The following is a 21643-nucleotide window of genomic DNA, read 5'->3' on the forward strand; positions in this document are numbered from 1 at the left end:
CCATAACTACATCAGTCAAGAGTAAACTGAGGAACAACTTGGAAATGCACTGTGGTGAGAGCAGTATGCCTATCCCTTCACCATTTCTGTTCTCAGGTCTGCAACAACAGAAGAATTGCAGGCCACCATAGAACAGAGCTGCAGGGGAAATGTGATAACCAGCAGGTCAAATGACCTAGAAGCAGGTCTTGCATCGTTATTGGTTATTCTTTTAAAAGGAGATATTGGGGATGTAGCTGGTAAAGAAAAATAAAGAATATTGATAAGGTCAGCAGCGTTTCTGTGTGTGGTGGAGAACTTAGAATTAACAGAAGGTGGATAATAATTAGGAGAGATATTACCTGATGCATTTATTCTTATATACTTATAGTGGTTGTCCAGTTTCAGCAAGTAATTAATATTGTTTGTACAATGAAAAGTTATATCTTTAATACTTTCTGTATTAATTCCTTGCGGGTTTTCTAAATCTTTGCTTGCTGTCCTTCGATCGAAAGCTTCTATGTTTACATCCAGTGGAAAGAAATCTATCCATGGTACCTTGATGGACACTTAGGTGCTGTTATTATCACAAAGAGTAATCAGAGCTGTGTGATACTAACAGCTTATGCAGCTGTGTGTCTATCACATGACCACTGGGATTAAACATTGAGCTTTCTACAGAAATCTCTAAAACCATGAGGAATTGATACAGAAAGTATACTGGAAAATTGTATAACTTTTCCTTAGACTAACAATACAAAACAATCTTCTGTGGATTCTAGAACTAAGACTAGAAATTTTTTGCAGTCTGTGTCAATCAACATTAGGATATATAATCCATATGAATCTGACTGGGATCTGGCATCTACCTTACCCCCTTTCCCCAATGATAAACCTATATTGCTCACATGGTCTGTTTGCAGCCCAGTATTATTCATGTGAATGCTCTTTAATTTCAGTATCAAGCGCAGCCACATTACAAGGTGGTACTCTGTTCATGATAGTCCCTGAAGAAGCCACAGCACTTCACACAACCAGTGGCGTAACTAGGAGAGACAGGGCCCCATAGCAGGCTTCTGCAAGGGGCCTGCTTCCCACTTTAAAAAATATATATTTCTATATACAGAAATGCGTGTTACAATCACACATTTGCGCACACATACATATCATATACACACACATTCAGTGCTATATACAAACATACAGTATATGCTCACATACAGTATATACAGACGCCATACAACATATACACATCACAGGTACAGCATATATACATCACATACACTATATGTTATATACATAATATGCTGTACTAGAGATTGGTGAAAATTTAAAAAAAATCTGGAATACACTGGAAAGACTTCTGGAATATCTTCAAACCACATTGAGGCAGTTTTCTTTGCATAGATACAAACAATTTTCTTCTGTTGCCTAGACACAGTCTTCTATTACTGCCTGCTGTTGTGCTTTTCCTATATTTACCGGTCTGGTTTTGCTGTGATGGAGGTCTCTTATAACTCCTTGTTTTGCAGCAAGTTCCCACATTATTGCTACTTTGCATTGCTTACTGGGTGATCAGTCAGCCCTTTTCACTGTCCTACAAGCTCATTACACATAGGACGACTGAGGTTATTGAACAAAAGTTGGCCCGTTACATCCTTTTCAATTATATATATTTTATGGTATCATTTAAACAAAACTGTTTTTATGAGCCATCCAAAAGAAACTTTTTTACAATACTTTTTTGGCCAGGGGTGTATATTACCTAGAGCAGTGATGGCTAACATATGACATGAGGTGATACTCTGAGAGCGGAGCAGTTCCCCTTCAGTAACAGAGGTAAGATAACTGTTGCTAGCACCGCTCTCTCAGCAGGAGAGTTGTCCTGCCTCCAGATGCTGACGCTGTCCGCTTGTTGTTCTGGCTTCACTACCTGACAGTGTCTGCATCCGGAAACAGGACAGCTCTCTTGCTGTTAGAGCGGCACCCTTTGTTAGTGAATGCAATTAGGCAGTGAAGCTGCCACCCACACTAATTTATTGTGGATTTGCACCCAGACAGACGGCAGGATCAAGGTCCTTTCCATTAACTTACAACCTAGTCATTATCCTATAGCCACTACCAAAGTCTCATCCTTCTGGCAGCGTACCCACCGTAGTCACTGCTCAGGAATACTGGGGGAATAGAACACCACTTCCCTACCCCTAAGAAAATTAAATAAGATTGTTATATATAGAAAACATATAACTTTTTGTTATCAGAGGTCTAACTATCACAAAATTATGGATTTTTCTAGATGTGAAACACCTACAGAGTTTTGCTAGTTTTTTTGACACACTAGAGGCATACTGTACAGCTATGTTATGCATTATTTACAATCAGTAATATTATACAAAGACTTACACACTTAAAGAGGACCTGTCAGCAGATTTGACCAATGCCTGCTAATAAAGAGTAACAAGTCCTCCCCATATCACCTAAAATCAGCTGCCAAGAAGGCACTGTACCTTAATTACAGATGTTTTTCTGATATGCAAATTAGCTTTTGTGACTCATGCCCTATCTCCTTGTACTTAGGGACTGTCTGCTAATATTCAACTACAGACATATACAGCTCTATGTACAGATGGGAAATATTGTGTAAATTTTTTTACACAGTGCCTTGTGTTTCATTCATGCCATGTGACCAGTGCATCATCGCAGGTCCTTTAGTCTTCTAATAATAGCAAACTGTACACCATGTGTGTGATTACATGAAATCACAGCAGCCTCCATGGAGGATGGAGAGGAATAGAAGTCCATGGAGGCAGCTGTGAATTCATGTGGTTAGATACATGCATGGGGTATAGTTTGCTATCGTTAAGAGGCTAAAGGACCTGAGATGAGGTCACTCTGGTAACATGACATAAACTGGCATAAGACTTGGAGTATTAAATGTGAGGGGCAGGACAGGCCCTTTTTGATGCCAGGTAATTTAAGATAAAATTTATAAATCCCAATTTATGTGAATGTAAGCGAAACAATTTTTAGCTAAAAGAAGGGTGTCAATTAGTTAATAGAGCTCTATAGGAACCAGTTACTGGCTGTATATGTGCAAATGTGGTGACAGGTTCCTTTTAAGTTCCTGTGCCAATAACCAAATGTCTTGTAGATTGGTAACCGAATGTCAGAGGTCATTTGTTGCATTGGAGAATCACATGATTGATTCCATGTTCAGTTCTACTCAGTTAGCTAATGAAAGCATTATATAGAGGTAAATAAGAGAAAGGTAGGTAAAACGAATTTACGAAGACATGTAAATTAAAATATTATGTTTTTATATAAATAAATACCTCTTGAAATTAAAATATTATCTTTTTATTCAAGCAAACATTATTGTAAAAGCCTAATGAACGTTAAATAACAATCTGGCAGAGACTGGCTAAGTGTCTGAAAATAATAAAGTCTAATTTCAATGTATACAGTACTGCAGATATGACTGTACTATTGTTAGTCATCTCAATCACCATCTGCTCAGAAAAGTGTCAAATTGAGCCATATAAAATATGCAAGCTGTATGAATGTTCTTTATGAGGACACCATGTTATGTAATACAACAATAGATATGTATAACTTGTAAAACTAAACCAAACTATAGCTTTACAGGGCTTAAAGGGGGTTTCCCATGTAAGAAAGTTCTCAAATTTTAATATCCTAGTGATGTTAACCCAATAAAGATCATTTTAACCCCACTACCTTACAATTTTACTCAGTTCTACTGCTGTTTTAGCTCCTATAACTCAGTGATGGTCAGTGTAAAACTCTCTAAGCAAACACATTATGATCCCTGTGTGCTGTGTGAGATGCTGTGTGTTGACGATGTGGTTAGATTATGAGGGTACAGGGTTTATCTTCACTTTCATTTAGCTTCTGAACATTCTGCTAGTATCTGACACATAGAAAGAGAGATGAGATCAGTTATAAGATGATGAGATCCATGAGATGCATATTACACACAATGACACACTTCAGCACTGCTACATCTCTGCTACATCTGAGCTATAAAACACACAGTTGCCTGCTATAAAGATCTTATCTTGCCAGTAGCTTTTAGATTTAGTCTCCTCAGGCTTCTTGCCGGCAGGAAGTGTGTGAGCTTGTCTTGGAATTCAGGGGCAAGGGGATGAAGTGCAGAGAGGGAATGCAGCGAGCAGAAAGGAGATGTTATGAGAAGAATCTGCCATGTCTGACCCCAGACAGAGGATGATTTATGGTCAGAACCCAGGGCAACCAAAATGATATACCCCATCACTGATAGAGACAGGTTGGAATTATATCGGTGAAATGCTGTATTTTTGTTAATAACAGTGAATTAGAGAATGTGTTATTTTGTTGTCCTGAGTATATTTAGGAATCTTTGTGAGAATATCCCTTTAAATTAAATCTACCATCAAAATCAAGCATGGATAAACCAAAGACACTTATTCATAGATCCAGGCACCATGACTGTGGCAATCTTCTTATATTTGTTATTTATGGCCTCCTTTCTTCTAAACTAAAATTTTACAATGATTTATATGAGTCTAAGAGGATAAAGGGGCAGTTCCCAGAGCCCCAGGCTGTTACAGTGTACAGAAGCACTTCCTCCCTCCCATCTGTGCTGGAAGTTCCTGTGCTGCAGTGAGATTACATCAGGCAAATTGAAGGGAGCCGAGCAGGAACAGTGGGGCAAGGTGAGACAGTAACAGTTTGTGAATTTGAAGCATGGAAGGGCTCTGGTAACCACCCAAGTAGTCTTTCAGAATCATTAGCATAACTTGAAAATTTAATTTCGGAAGGAAGAGGGCCATGGATAACAAATATAAGAAGGTTACCGCAGTCACTGAGCCTGGATCTATGAGAAAGTGACCCTGGTTTCTCATGATGGATTTTGATGGTAGATATTTGTAAATCATTTCCAGACACTACAATTTAATAAAAGAATGGAATATAATAGAAATGTGTTTAAATTGTTTAAATTATTACACTAACAAGATAAAAAAGATGGGGCAGCACAGCCAAATAGTAAGAAAGCAGACTTACTGAATGTACCATATCAATATGCAAGAAAAAGACATGTCAAAAATAGTCAAAGCAGGGTGGGAGCAGAAAGTGACCTGCAATTGTAGGAGATATCCATCTCTGCCTTCTCTGCAAAGAATATGCAAATAACTTTTCCAGGCTGAAATCTGTTTCTTCTGGAATAGATATACTGTATATTCTCGTGTATAAGCCGAGTTTTTCAGCACAAAAAAATTGCTGAAAAACCTCACCTCGGCTTATACAAGAGTCAATAGAAAAAAAAATAAACTCACCCTCCGGTGCCTGGATCCTTGGTGTGGCTCCCAGCGGCTCCTCTTCTCTCTTCTTCTCTAGCCGGCAGAGCGCATCCATGCAATCTCCCGGCCGGTACACACTATGATGCGGTGGTGTCGCCGCTGATGATGCTATTACAGCAAAGAGAAGAAAGAAGCGGAGCCGCGCCAAGGATCGGGAGCCGTGCCGAGCATTGGGGGTGAGTATCGCTGGAGGGTGAGTATTACGTTTATTTCTTTTTATGTGCTTTGCATACAGGGGGCTGGCTGTATACTACATGGGGTTGGCTGTATACCACATGGGGTTGGCTGTATACCACAGGGGGCTGGTTGTATGCTACAGGGGGCTTGCTGTATACTACAGGGGGCTGGCAGTATACTACATGGAGCTAGCTGGCTGCATACTACATTGGGGTTGCTGGCTGTATACTACATGGGGGCAGGCTGGCTGTATACTACACCATCGGCTTATACTCAAGTCAATATGTTTACCAGGTTTTCGGTGGTAAAATTAGGGGTCTCGGCTTATACTCGGGTCAGCTTATACGGTACTTCAAAATATGTACCACCTTCAAAAATCTATGATTTTTTAATTTTTATTAAAGAGCTGTATGAGGGCTTGTTTTCAGTGTAACAAATAGCACTTCATAGTGATGGTATTTAATATTCCATGTTGTGTACTAGGAAGCAGGAAAAAATCCAAATGCAGTACCATCAATGTGAAGTACAATTTGCTATGCAGAAAACAAATCATCACATAGCTCTTTATGTGTAAAAATAAAAAAGTTATGGATTTTTGAAGGTGGGGAGTGAAAAATGGAAATTAAATAACAAAAATGGGTCAGGTCGTTAAGGCGTTAAACACTTTAACTTACCATTTTTCAGTGGTACTATTTTGGGGTGATATGCCCTATTGATAAAAATGTATTAACTTTTTTTTATGGGGGGGGGGGGAAACATCAATCTGTAAATGATTATTTGATTTTTGCTTACATGTTACTAATTTTCTAGAATAAAACCTACTATGTGGAAAAAAATCGATTTTTCCAAGTGGCATAAAACTTTTAGTTTTTGGTCCATCAAGCTTTAATGTAAGCTTGTATGTCTTTCAGGACATGTTGTACTTTACAACAGTACCATTTCCGTATACTGTATATACTTGTGTATAAGCCGAGTTTTTCAGCACAAAAAATTTGCTGAAAAACGTCCCCTCGGCTTATACACGAGTCACAGGTCTCTCTAAAAAATACTTAAAAAAAAATAAACTTATATACTCACCCCTCTGGCTTCCGCGCCCGTCTTCTATCTTCTGTACATCGTGCTGGGCACTGCCATTGCTCTCTCCCGAGCGGCGGCTAGTATGACGTCAGCAGCCCGGGAGTGAGCAATGGCGGTGCCCAGCGCGATGTACAGAAGATAGAAGACGGGCGCGGAAGCCATAAGAGGACCCGCGCGGACATCGGGGGAGCAGCGCTGCACATCGTGGCCACCGGAGGGTGAGTATATAAGTTTATTGTTTTTTTAATGCTGGGCTGTGCTGTATACTACTGGGGTCTGGCTGGGCTGTGCTGCATACTACTGGGGGCTGGCTGGGCTGTGCTGTATTTTACTGGGGGCTGGCTGGGCTGTGCTATATACTACTGGGGGCTGGCTGCGCTGTGCTGTATACTACTGGGGGCTGGCTGCGCTGTGCTGTATACTACTGGAGGCTGGCTGGGCTGTGCTGTATACTACTGGGGGCTGGCTGGGCTGTGCTGTATACTACTGGGGGCTGGCTGGGCTGTGCTGTATACTACTGGGGGCTGGCTGGGCTGTGCTGTATACTACTGGGGGCTGGCTGGGCTGTGCTGTATACTACTGGGGGCTGGCTGGGCTGTGCTGTAAACTACTGGGGGCAGGCTGGGCAGTGCTGTATACTACTGGGGGCAGGCTGGGCAGTGCTGTATACTACTGGGGGCAGGCTGGGCAGTGCTGTATACTACTGGGGGCAGGCTGGGCAGTGCTGTATACTACTGGGGGCTGGCTGGGCAGTGCTGTATACTACTGGGGGCAGGCTGGGCAGTGCTGTATACTACTGGGGGCAGGCTGGGGTGGCTGTATACTACTGGCGGCAGGCTGTATACTATAGGGGGCTGGCTGGCTATATACTGAGGGGGTCTGTGACCAATCCATTTCCCACCCTCGGCTTATACTCGAGTCAATAGGTTTTCCCAGTTTTGGTGGTAAAATTAGGGGTCTCGGCTTATACTCGGGTCGGCTTATACTCGAGTATATACGGTAGATACATTTTTTTGATTACTTTTTATTGCATTTTATGTGGGACAAGATAGGTATTTTGTTTAATTGACACGGCCACACCATGTACGTGGGGATCTTATTGTGATTTTACCTTATTTTTTATGTTATAGGTAAATTTCATATGTATAGTGGCTTAGGGGGCATTTTTATTTAATTTATTTTTTATTTTAAAACTTTTTTTTTACTTTTTTTTTATTTGTCCCACCAATGTGACATGAACAAGCAATCATTCAATTGATTGTTCATTATAATACCCTGCAATACTGAGGGTATTATCACTGTCTGCCTATGTAATCGCATAGGCTTACACAGTGCCTGTAGCTTCCTGTAGTTTTCTGTGACGGGACCTTATAGGCATTTACTATGGACAGCTCTGGGGTCTTAGATCAGACCACTGGGTTGTTGTAGCAATGATCAGCTACCAATTAACTCCTTTCAGAAAGATAGGGGGGGTTGCTGGTCATGGGGGAATCCCACTGCAGGAATTTAAATGCCATGGTCATGTTTACTGTGGCATTTAACAGGTTAATACCCGCGACTGGAGCTCACTCTGTCCGCAGGTGTTGCATGGGGATATCAGCTGTGAGTTACAGCTCACACCCATGTCTCCCAATGCTGGTTCAGCTTCGGTGATGAGCTAAATGGAAATCCACTTCATAACGTACTATTATCTGCGGATCTCCATTAGTAATAGTACATCATGGAGCGCCAACAGGTTAAAGACAACCACTCTCTCATCATTTTCCTACCTTTCCGGATGCGCAGAGAACTGTGACACAGCCCTGCAGGTGTATTTTTGCAGGACATACAGGAATTGCATTGTGAAAAAAAAACAAAAAACTGAAGTCTTCCTTCTTGATACTGACGGAGATCCCTTTAGCTGGATAATGGTGACGTAATGTTTTGCTGCAGGTTAGTCCTATTTGTGCCTCATAACGTTTCCTATTCCACAGACACCAGTGTAAAACAATATGCACAATTTGCAACACGTATACATTTACATAAATACATTGATGCGATCAATAACAATATAATAATATTGTGTGTGTCAGAATGTTACATTTGTTTGTAATAGGTGAAATAGTTACTCGGTTCAGTTTAGGTTATCGTTGAATCTTTGCTATACTGATGGAAATATTCCATAACCGAATTCTCCTACTGTGTGTCCATTTGTTTATTGTGTGGTTTTCTTAAAAACCTTTTCCAGCTGCGCTGACAGACCTGGAGGTTTATTTCTGTAGGCTTAAGCTACCAATCGTGAAGCATTTTCCCGAGCGCTGCTATCAGTAAAGGAATGCCTGTTACCATGGAGAAATACAGGCTTACTAAACAGCTGAAGCGATTACCAAGGGGAAGATGTCGTCCGTAAAAGAAGAATGAGCTACCATTCTCTTATGAATGTTTACTTATGTTGAGGAAACTTCATTTTAATATATTGCGGTTTTTATTTGGTATAAAACAGTTTTTGTCAGTGCTTAAAGAATGGATTTGGCACGTGCTAAAGGGGCTGTCCAGGTTTTTCTTTTAAAAAGCATATACTTACCTTTCTCCCAGCTCCATATCTGCATTGTCCTGACCTGGTGAACGTTTCATGATAGACATCTTGCACACAAAGAGGTGGGGGATTGATGTCTGGATGCACTGTTTGTGCCTGAATATTGGTCTACATAGATACCTATGGTGTTGTCTCACCGCGCCATGACTGTGTATGGAAAAATATAGGATATGTCCTATATTTTCTAGTATTACATTGCCGGCCACTCGCTTCTCTATGGAGAGTGGATGCCTGAGCAGCGCTCAACCCTCCTCTCTCCTGCGCATGACTGTATTCACTCCTGGGCTACCGCCTGGGCAAGCATACATTTGTGTGCATGGAGCGTAAGTCTGTAGCAGGCACTCGGCTGTGCTCAGTACGCCACTTCAGGGTCTCTTTACACAAACAGAGACCTGGCAGTAATACTCCATATTTGGGAATCTTTGATGAAAATGTGTGTTTTTAGTAAAGTCCCATTACATGTTTTTCTATCTCCTGCACTCCAGAATTCCTGCATTTTGGTACCAATGAAAACATCACCACCTTACCCAGCTCCATACACTGATTTCACTGCATTTGAATTTTTTTCTAATGTTCCCAGTACATAGCGAATGTTGCATTAACAAATTTTGGCTTATGGAGGTTGGGTTGTAAAAACAGAAATGAGCTGTGTCCTTAAAAAGTTAACACAGTACCGTGTATACTGAAGTATAAGCCTATAAGCTTATAAAAAGAAATTCAAAACTCACCTTTCCGGCGCCCCCTGCAGGTCTTCATTTTGATACGTCCGACAGCATTGCCACTACTGCAATAGTATTGTGTGTGCTGGCAGCCAGGCTGTATAATGGGGCAGGGGGCTGGCTATATAATGGGGCAGGGGGTTGGCTGTAAAATGGGGCAGGGGGCTGGCTGTAAAATGGGGCAGGGGTTTGGCTATATTCTGGGGGAATGCTGGCTGCCTATATACTGGGGCACTTGGGCTGCTGGCTACATACTGGGGCAGGGGGCTGGCTATATAATGAAGCAGGGATTGGCTATATATTCGGTCAGAGGACTGGCTTTTTACTGGGGCAGGGGCTGGCTGGCTATATACTGGAGTGAAGGGGGCTGGCTGGCTATATACTAGGGGGAGGCTGTGACCAATGCATTTTCCACCCTAGGGTTATACTAGAGTAAAATTAGGGACCTTAGCTTATATTCGGGTCGGCTTATACTCGAGTATATACAGTTATTAATTTGTGAAATACTTTAAACTATAATTGGGTCATAGACAATGATTTCTCTGAAGATACTAGTTACAACAGTTTGCTACATGTATAAGTAGAGGCCAAATTTAAAAACTGTTGGATCCCAATGTAAAACCTTAATTATACTGTAATATATTGTTCATATACTGATCTCTTAATAAGGGGAGAGTCACATTATGGACCTGGCTGATTTGTGCCCTCTTAACACCCTCAGGTTATGCCACTGGAAATAATAGAAAGGTTTAGGGGACATGTACTAATCACAGGCCTCCAAAATGTTGTCTAGACTGTTTTTATTCAATAACCTTGGAACTAATACTCTGATACCTAAGTACACAGTATACTGTGCAGTGCTGCACATAAATTGTATATTATTGGATGAAAGCAATGAAAGCTTCTGTGTATTTTCTCATTTATTTCTCATATTCCCTGCGAGTTTTCAATCAACCTCGCAATGACCTAGGTTTATTTTACTCTTGATAATTGCACTATCCTGCAAACGCAAAATAGCCCCATGAGTGACTAGCAGAAAATATGATTAAATGAATGATTTCATTAATAATTTTCATACTAAAAGTCATCAATCACAGTGAACAGGGGGTTTGCGGCCACTGTCTGTTCAGGTCCATAGAATACTGAAAATATGCTCTCATGGCCACAGGAAAATATGATTCATGGGTTTACCTTGGTTTCCAAGTTATAACATCTTTATTCATTATAAGTGCCTTTGCTACAAGAAGTAGTAGCCAACTTAATAAGCATATATTTTAAAAGACCTATGCAATGCAATCTAACAGAATCTGAGTAGTCTTCCACCTCTTATAATCCTTATGCAATGAAAACGAACAATATTAGAATTAAAAGTTGATAAAGTTTATTCCTACCTTACAAGTAAATAACGTACTGTGGTAAATCATCAAGACATGTGAAAAAGAATTCTTGGTCATTTTCAAAAAGTCTACAATGATTCATGTCCTCCAGGGGCAAGCACAGCTTGCAAAAGTGAGATACTGTTCATGTCAATATTCACAGATGGAAAAGAGTCTCACTACTAGCAACAGTAGGTTATACTCCTAAATAACAACATATGAATAAAACCTCTTTGGTACATGAAGCCACCTTTTCACATTCCACTTGATTGTCAGTCGAAAGGTGTTTGATTTTACTGCTTTTAATTGAACAAAGCCATGCAGAAAGGCTGGGGCCATAATTCATTTAGTGAAAATGTCCAAAAAACGTAATGTGAACCTGGCAACAAGGGATGTAATTTTTAACTGGTGGCAGATTCCAAGAGCCTGTGTTATTCGGATTTTAAAAATACCTTTGTCACCCTTCTAAATACTGCCACTACTTTGAAAAACTTTATTCCACATTTATTTTCTGCTAGCAGCATGTGATGAGTCTCAGGGAGGGAGCAGTTGGTACCTGTGTCTCAGTCTCCTCAATGCATTCTTTCTCTCCCCCACAGTCTGGCTCCTTGCTCCCTCTTCCCCTTCCCTCTCCTGCTGTCATGTGCATTGAGCAGGCAGAGGAGGATGCATGAGGAGACTGAGACTGTGAGAAGGGACACATCTAGGCTGCAATGTGAGCTGTAAGGGTGAGTTCACTCAGCTGAAAATCTGCAGTTTTGGCCAAATTAGATGACATGTAGCCCACATTACAATCATCACCCTCCCTAACCTCAATGGGAGGTGTATTTTGCTACAGATTTTTACTCCACAAAAATTTACCATAGGTTTTATCTGGGCTAGTAGTCAAATCATCCCATTATTAATTGCTAAGGTCATAAATGCATCCAATTCAAGCAGTATGTCACAAAGATGTGCAGCATGTATAGATCTTTTCTTCCGAACCGCAGTATTCCTTATCCTAATTGTTTTTCCAAATTTCTTGTCATTGACCTGTAAGCCTCGGCTACATAGAATTCGGACAAAAATGGGATTGCATAGGTCACCCAGTATTCCATAAAATTATTAAGGTGGTATGATAGCTTACATGTGACTAAATGGCAACCAGTCATAGTGCAGATTTCAGAATTCTCCGATTACTTTTTACAAATGTTTACAACCGGGGTGAAGTGGAACTGTCACATGACATGATACTAACCTACTCACATCAGTGAGAAAAGTGGGTTATAAGATTAAAGCAAAAGATTTAGAATAACTAATGTCCTAGCATCTATATCAATAAATGTACAGAATACCAGCGGAAAGAATCCAAAAACACTACGCAACTTTTCTTAAAGTCAATAGAAAAGCCTGGAAATCATGCGGAAGATGAGAAAAGGTAAATGATCTGGTCACCTGCATGAAGTTGTGTTCTTTTCATAGCATGGCATATGTTGTCCCTAAACAAGTGTATCATACTCAACATTTGATTTAGTGTAAGCAGCATGCAAAGCTTCTTAAGGCATGTGTGATGTCATTGGTCAGAATTGTTTGTTTTTAGGATTTACCTACTTGTTATTTCTCTTTATTTCTGCAGGGATTCCTCATCTAAATAAAAGCAAGCATAGGAGAGAGTGAAAACAGGTACGTAGAGTTATGGGCAGTTATTAGACCTTGTACAGTAAATATATTTAATACACATAACCGATACAAGAACTGCAGCCAACTAGGACTATACAGATTGAGCAATGTCACTCATCAAAGAGCAAAAAAATCTGATGACATCAAGTTACATTCTTTACTGACACTGCCTAGTAAATCCAAAAGCCAGCTCTCTTAGGGTACATTCACGGCCGGGCAGACACACGTTAGCACGCAGGAGTGGAGGATGGATGAGTGCTGCTCACCCCTCCCTTCTCAATAGAGAAGCGCAGGGCAAGCGCCCTATATTTCGTCGTGCACAGTCACAGTGTGGTGAGACAACTTAGGCACCATAGATGTCAATACGAACTGATATGTGACCGCACATTGGTTCCCCATACATTCTTGGGAATGAGCCTTACCCGTAGCACTACCTGTTAGGTCACTGGATTCAGAGACATGCTGTTGCAGGATTATGCACTACAATGCTTAATATGATAACTGCAGTGCAATGCACAACTTGCTATAGTAATTTATGGCTAAGGGTGCATCCACACGTTCAGTTTTTCAGATGCAGTTTTTTATGCCGAAACCAGAAGTGGAGTGAAAATAGAGGAGGAGCAGCACTTCATAATGTAAAGTCCTCACCTGATGCACACCTGCTTTTGGCTTCAAAAACTGCATCTGAAAAACTGAACGTGTGGCTGCTCCCTAAAATGCATTTCTTCCATACTACTAATGACCTATCCTTAGGATAGGTCATCATTTGTTAATTAGACACATGGGGGCGGGGTTGGATGACAAATTTCCTCTCCATCCTACAATAATCTATAAATGACCTTTCCCATGGAAAAAATCTTTTAGGCCTATTGCCAAGGTGCGAGTTTGATGTGTGCAACTCGCATTGTGTGCATGCTGGAACGTCCAGCCCCATCGCTCAGAAACCTGGACTGAACTTGGCATGTGAGTTTTGGTTTGTAAGCATTATTACTGGGTGTTGCAGCAAGCACACAATGCGAGTTTGATGCGTGTTGCACACATAAAACTTGCTCTTGGGCAATAGGCGTAGGTCAGTTTCGGACGAGCCTGTAGGTTTCAACAAACTTGCTCTGTGCATCAAAACTACAACTCATGTCAAATGCTGAGTTCAGTTCCTCAGTTGTTGGTCCGGTCCAATAAATCCAGCATGAGCACATTATTATTGGAAGATGTGACACATTTCATGACACATGTTACTGGTTAACTTTGGTTCACCTATGTTTTGCAATTTATTTATGAATAGAATGGAAATTGGTTGAAAAGTCAGTAAAATTAAACTTTCACATAATGGGGCACATTTACATACCCAGTCCCTGCGCGATCCCCGATCTGGACTTTCCGACGAGGATGAATCCTGCTAAGATTCATGAAGATTGTGCGCCCGATTTCCTGCATGTGTCGCTTCCGCTGGAGTTCACCTTCTTCTTCCTGGTGTATGTAAATGCATGGCTTGCGACACAAATTTAAATGTTAAATCCCGCACGTAGTCCGAATCCGTTGGATCGTCCAACGTCCAACGTCCCCCCCAGATTTGTGTCGCGTGAAAGCCGGAGCGATTGCGACACAAAGCGATCACGTGCAACACAATCCCCGGCGCGATCCCCGAAAAGTTGGGAAACCCCACGAAAATGCGGCCGCGGAACCCTTAGTAAATAAGCCCCATAGTCTTGCCACCCAGATTATTATTAAGTAATATCTACCATTTTTTAAAAAAAATTATTACCATATGGGGGACGCCGTACAACTCAGAGGTGAAAAGTGGGGACAAAATGAGCATCAGATACCTGGAAGGAAAGTAGCAAAGAACTGTGATGCTATGAATAAATCAATCCCATGCAAAAATGCTGTCTGTAATGGTGCGGTGTTGATTCATAGTGTAATAGTAAAGTGAGGACTCTAATAACAATAACAAACTAATTGATGATTAAACTTTCAAACCTAACAATTTGCCAAAAATTGTTGCCTTGGATAGAGCATCCTTCAGAGGAGGCCTTCTGAGGTCATTAGTATGTGACATCACTGTGGCACCATCATCAGCAAAAATAGGTCATGTTGAAACCATTCTGGCCATAATTTCTTTATGTAACCAGTACAATACAGCTGATGGTGTTGCTTTGGTGAAGAATCTTATTTTTCTCCACATGTCTTAGATGGCATTGAAGGAAAATCCATTAGTTTAGTCAGTTATGTTGTAGAACAAAATGAAGAAGAGAGAAGAAGAGAGAGGAGGGTTGTTGATTTAGCGAGGACCAATAGCAGTGAGAATCGCAAAATTAGCATTCAACCATAGCAGTAGGCTTAGCTATAGAAGAAACCGAAGAATGGAGAACTTAAAATTTAAGGAAAAAAAAGCCTCCATGCTCCACTCTACAAAAGAATAGAGTAGAAGGGGATCTTCTTTCTTTTAAAATGCTTGTTAACTATTCAAGCATTAGGCATTTATTAACCCCTTACTGATGTGTGGCATATCTGTATGTCACAGGTCTGCTGCGGGTGTATGGAGAGGGTACACGGGCTAAGCCCTCTCTATACAATGTGGGTGTTTTCTGCATATTGTAGCAAACACCCACCGGTTACACCCGCAGTTGGTGCTAGCATTTAAGCAGCGCAAGGGAGCCACAATTTTAAATTTGATCACCGCCCCCAGGTGGGGGGGGGATAGATCAGTTACTATGACAAGCTTGGGTCATACACTGCATTTATACTGCATTTGGAATTTATTTCCCACTTTCCAGTACATGGCATGGAATATTAAATACCATCACTATGAAGTGCAATTTGTTATGCAGAAAACAAGCTCTGTACATGGAAAAAAATATATTTTTGAAGGGGGGGAGTGAAAAATGAAACCTCAAAAATGAAAAAGGGCCTGGTCATTAAGGGGTTAAACAAAATGGAGATTCCAATAGGGTTAAGTGTGAACAGAACTAAATTACCATACTCCTGCATAAACTGCGGGATAGGAAAGAAAACCACATGCAAACAGCAGAGCCATAAACAATGAGCCTGTGTGTAAATTCATAGATGCCAGGGTACCTCACTTGGATGGAGCTCTACACCTTTTTGTGGTGCTGTACCCTGCTCCATCAGGTGCCATATGAGCAAAGCAATCCTCAGCAAAATTGAACATACTGCTAAAATTGTATAATTGTATAACTGTATAATTCACGCCTTGTTCAGTATCCTCTACACAATGTCAGTGGATTCTGTCAGGAGAGAATAAGATCTGTCTGAAAAGCACATCAATGGTAAAGTTGTGATGTATATATGAGGAATGGCACTACTGTACTTCTGAGCATTATAGGACTTGATCCCTAATACATACTCTCCACTGACTTGTGCAGGGAAAACAAAGTGCCAAGTTGTTTACCAGTACATCACATAGAAAAAACATTCTGCTCCCTTCAGCTGGGTCTTCATGCTGTGGAATTTTCTTTTGAGGCGTCTATGGTGCTGAATCAAGTGTATAGACCACTGTTCACACATGTTCATCAGTGCATCACTGTTGGGGAACTTTAGGACCCCCATCATATTCAACAATGAATCCCTGAGGGTGCGGTCACAATTGCTGCTAGTGCTGCGTTTACAAACACAATGCTAGCGCATGGGGGCGGGTCTCAGCCTGATCACGTATGCATTTCCAGTGACATACATGTGATCAGTATCCGCAACCCGGTGCAAGACACCAGGTGCTGGTTACCAATCGCATGTGTTTCCATGGAAACATATGCGATTGGGCAGAGCCCCGTCCCCCCCAGAACGTGAGACCGTGACAGCGTGTTATTTCTCTGGGACAAACCTTTAATAAGGATTTGGGCATTTTCATCTACTTTTTTTCCCCATCTAATAAATAATAAAAGTAAACTAAATGCTATTATTTATTATTAAATATTATTGCCTATTATTAAGACTTTATTATCGTTATAATCTTTTTTCTTATTCCTTTCTAGGATAACGTTCTCAGATGTTTGAGAATCCTGTGAAAGTAAATAATCAACAAGTTTTGAAAAATATCAAGATTACCTTGCAGTTTTTATTTATGCAATTAAAATGTATTTAAATACTAAATTCTTGTCCAGTTTCTTTTTGATACTGTAGTCTCCTTGCTCCTCTCGTGGTGGAGCCAAGTCACAATTTGTCTTTATGATCTGTTTAAACATATACATAAATATTCACCAGGTTTTACACTGATCAATGTTTTACCTACTTTTTAGAACACTTTCTCACGGTGTGGACTGGTTGAGTAATTTTCAGCACATTACTGAAAAGCAGGTGTGAATCCTTTTTTGCATATAAAACATATTGTTTTGCAGAAAACAAGGTTTATGCTTAAAAGTACAACTCTAAATTGTGTGAAAGTGGAACCAAAACACAAAGGGGCAGATTTACTTACCCGGCCCATTCGCGATCCAGTGGCTCGTTCCCTGAACAGGATTCGGGTCTGGACGGGATTTATGAAGGTAGTTCCTCCGCCGTCCACCAGGTGGCGCTGCTGCGCTGAAAAGCATCGGAACACGCCGGAATACACAAAGCTGGACCAGGTGAAGGTAAGCGCTTCCCAAGCGACACATTTTCGGTTATTAAATGCGGCGGTTTTTCCGAATCTGTCGGGTTTTCGTTCGGGCACGCCCCCCGATTTCCGTTGCGTGCATGCCAGCGCCGATGCGCCACAATCCGATCGCGTGCGCCAAAATCCCGGGGCAATTCAGGTACAATCGGCGCAAATCGGAAATATTCGGGTAAAACGTTGGGAAAACGCGAATCGGGCCCTTAGTAAATGACCCCCAAAGAGTCTTATATATGACTCATTGGCTGTCCCTTTATATACACAAATAAAGCTTACAGATTTTTGGGAACAAACCACCACATCCAAAGACATTTTGTAAAAATATATTTATATACACAACCTTTAAGGGGAAAAGGGGACCTGAAACCTGAAAGGGGAACCTAAGCAGAGTCCTATGGACTAATTTATTTACCTAAGATTTAAACATATTAAAATATATGTAATTATGTAAATACATTAGTTCATAGTGCTGTAGGAGGCACTGCTTAGGTTTCCCTTTTAGGTCCATCGATATTACAGGCAGTCCCCAGGTTACGTACAAGATAGGGTCTGTAGATTTAGTCTTAAATTAAATTTGTATGTAAGTCGGAACTGTATACTTTATAATTGTAACCCCAGCCAAATTTTTTTAGTCTCTTTGACAGTTGGATTTTAAAAATGTTGGATTGTCATAAGAACCAGGATTAACAATAAGGTTTTATTGCAGACACCTTTTAGATTATCTGTGGATTACAATACAGCATCAGTAAATATCCCTATTCCACAACAATGATTGTCTGTGACACGCAGTGCGCTGTCCTCTGGCCCCAACCCAAACAATGGCAACTCAAATACAGTACAGCAGTTAAATAAATGCAGTCCTATTCCTATTCGCCGTTGATGTATTTCTTTGACTGCATTTGCAATCGCTGCTTTAAAAGCAAAAAAATCTTTCGATCAATAAATAAAATAAAGAAACTCATAATTATAACTCATGACCCTGCACCCACTAAATGCCGTTTCACTAGGGACCGGCTTCTGCCATATACACAATAGAAGGAAAACATTAAAAAGGGGTTGTCCAACTCTTTTCAAAATCCTGCAGGCGGACTGGGTAGGTATTTTATTAAAACAAAGCTGTACTCACCTCCTCCGTCATTCCCAGTGTCCCGTGTCGCCGTCTCGGCTGAGGTCGTCTGCCAACACAGCCCAAGACGCAGGCCACATCCACCTGTCCCTATTCCCAGCGTTGTATCATGTCCTGAGATATAGGGATAGGCCATGACCGGAAGCTGAACTAAGTAGAGTTTCCCCGCCTTTGTAAACAAACAGGGGCATGGACACCGGGAGCGAAGGAGGAGGTGAGTACAGCTTTGTATTTTAAAAATACCTCCCCAGCCCACCTGCAGGATTATAAAAAGACTCAGACAAACCCTTTAATAGCTTTTTTTCATCATTTTAATTATAAAACCATACAAGCTGTAGTACAGAATTGCATCAATAACGGCAACAACCCAAACTGAAAAAATATCCAAGTAATAACAAAGCTTATACTGGCTAAATATCTCAAACCAGTGTTGAAAAATTTGGAAAGTTGGTAGGAATTTGTCAAATTAAATAAAATTGAAAAATGACACTTGCACTGACAAATTTGAGGTGTAATGCCTCAATAAATAAACTAAAACAGTTGGAGCAAAATCATCAAACAAGCTACTTTAAGGGGTTGTCCACTTTCAGCAAATAATCAATATTGTTTGTGTAATGAAAAGTTATACAATTTTCCAACATACTTTCTGTATCAATTACTCACAGTTTTCTTGATCTCTGCTTGCTGTCCTGCTATAGGAAGCTTCTATGTTTACTTCCAGGGCATAGAAATCTGTCCATGGTCATGTGATGTCACACAAGTGCATGCGCCATTATTATCACAGAGAGTAATCAGTAAGTGGAAGTAAATACAGAAGCTTTCTATAGAAGGACACCAAGCAGAAATCTAGAAAATTGTGAGGGATTGATACAGAAAGTATATTGGAAAATTATATAACTATTTCTTACACAAATCATATAAATTATTTGCAGAAATTTCGGTCCATAAGCCATACGAAATTGTCAGTGCAAGTAGCAGTTGCACAAGTTTGAGTTTGGGGTTTGGAATAACCCCAGTTCTACACCTGAAAATCAGGCCGAGAGGGCATACCCCTTCCTCCTTCATAGAAAACAGCGGTGCACGGCCGGACACACGGGGAAAGATAGAGCATGCTCTATCTTTTCCTGATGTACAGCGCGGAACCGCCGCCGGGCCGCCATTGTACATGTGCCGGTGTGTTTTATTTTTTCTTCCAAATTATATAAAATAGCAAATCATATCCGTGGTTAAAAAATTTGGAACGTAGGAGCTTGCCAAATATAAAATGGTAAATCATTTTCATTAGTACGCACCACGCCATTCTGTTCTGTTTTGTTTTTCCAATAAAAGAACATTTTGTGCAAAAAAAAAGAAAAGGAGATCATATCCTAATACATTGATGAGAGGAAGGGACTCCAAAGCCTTCCTGCGATAGGATTGGCAAAAATTGTTTATTTTTTGTTCCTACTGTCCAGTGATTGGTGCCCATCTGGATATTTTAATATTCTAGTGAAAGATTTATATATCTTTGATGAAGTAATGTCTCCAGTGTGATGAGTTCCTTTGTTTGACTATCGTTTATAATATCCACAAGATCTGGAAATTTATAACAGGATACCTATAGTCGATAATCATTTGGTAGATTGAACATGTGTTGTGTTTGTTATATGCACCAAGGACTGACGCAATGCTGACAATGAGTTAATTTCAATGAAAATTCTTTGATTTTTATATATTTTTACAATTTTTGTAAAAATGACCAGATAACAGGATAATGTACTGCTTATTGTTTTTGTGGCTTGATCAATTTTCTCTATAAAAGGAAGCTGTCAGCTTCTCCGATATGTCTGTTTTGAACACTATTCCCAGAAATTCTGTAGAATCTTTTATGATGAGAAATGTATGGATAATTTGTCAAAATGGTGTTTCTTTATATGGTCTGTGACTGCCTGTCACAGGATCTTAGGCTAAATTCACATGAACATATGGGGGACGTTTATACGGCTGCAAGCTTACGGATGTACATATGTCCCCCATAGACGACAATGGCCATACAGAGCAATATAGTTGCGCATGTGTAGCACTGTACCGCTCCGTACATGTCCTATCTTTCCCCTTGTTACGACCCATACGCTGTACATCTCTATGGAGAGAGGAGGGGTCACCCCTCCTCCTCTCCATTGAGGTGGACATATGGCTGCCCCGCCGTAGCCGTGGGGGCATATGTTCGCCTAAATACAGCCTAAGGGAAGGATACAAGATTTGGACAATTAACTTGAGGGATCAAACGCCCACTACAGAATCTTGCTTTTGATCCCTCAAGTTATTTGGCCTGATGAAGATGCCTCTCCGGACTTGAAATGTGTTTCCAATTTTTACCTAATAAATGCTATTATCAAGTCTGAATCTTGTATCCTACCCTAAGAACCTGTGACCTGGAAGCCAACCCTGCACATTTTTCCTACTCAATATTTATTTATTTTTCTAATTAAATCTCTGCTCTTTGTATACTTACATGTTTATTCTAGTCATACTATGTCTTGTCTTACAAAACTATATATGTACCGTAACTTTCTTCTCATGATAACAATACACTTCATTTTTCTGGTGACAGGTCATCTCTAAATATGATGTATATACTGAATCTGCTTATATACACAGCAAGTAAAGGCCTACTGACTGATCCCCTAAAATATTTTTAAATAATGCTAAATGCTGGATTAACAATTTATGAAAGATATAAACTGTTTTATGTGCCCTAATACAAAGTTCTTATTTGTTGAAATAATTAGTATTTATATGTGTTCTATTTTGCAGAGAAGCTTTCAGCAGGGTATGTGAAGCGGTCCCCGGCACCAAAGGAGTATTCAAGAAAAGAAAGGTAGTTATTTATCTTTACATTAATGAGATATTGTTAAAAATAGAGAAATATCAGGCAGAACTCCACAATATCTAAAACTCCAGGCCTAAGGAAGCACCTATGATCACAAAGCGATTTCTGCCACTGTTGTTA

General features: G+C 40.4%; 1 protein-coding gene and 1 long non-coding RNA gene across 9 annotated transcripts in view; both read left to right on the plus strand.

Annotated features, from left to right (window-relative positions):
• Window positions 1-21643, plus strand: part of SHC3 (SHC adaptor protein 3) — an 83812-nt gene that overhangs the window by 16557 nt on the left and 45612 nt on the right. For all 8 annotated transcript variants that reach the window (XR_011855572.1, XM_072150786.1, XM_072150785.1 and 5 more), the window contains exon 4: window positions 21448-21511. Coding sequence is in view for 7 of the 8 variants with exons in the window: in XM_072150786.1 (XP_072006887.1) it covers window positions 21448-21511 (64 nt within the window). In the remaining variant the exon portion in view is untranslated. The remainder of the gene's footprint in view (window positions 1-21447; window positions 21512-21643) is intronic.
• LOC140130143 (uncharacterized) lies at window positions 10078-16960 on the plus strand. The gene is made up of 3 exons (XR_011855573.1): window positions 10078-11988; window positions 12876-12922; window positions 16909-16960. It is a non-coding gene; the product is annotated as an uncharacterized lncRNA (long non-coding RNA).

Source organism: Engystomops pustulosus, chromosome 1 (assembly GCF_040894005.1).
Source record: "Engystomops pustulosus chromosome 1, aEngPut4.maternal, whole genome shotgun sequence".
Taxonomy (NCBI): Eukaryota; Metazoa; Chordata; class Amphibia; order Anura; family Leptodactylidae; genus Engystomops; species Engystomops pustulosus.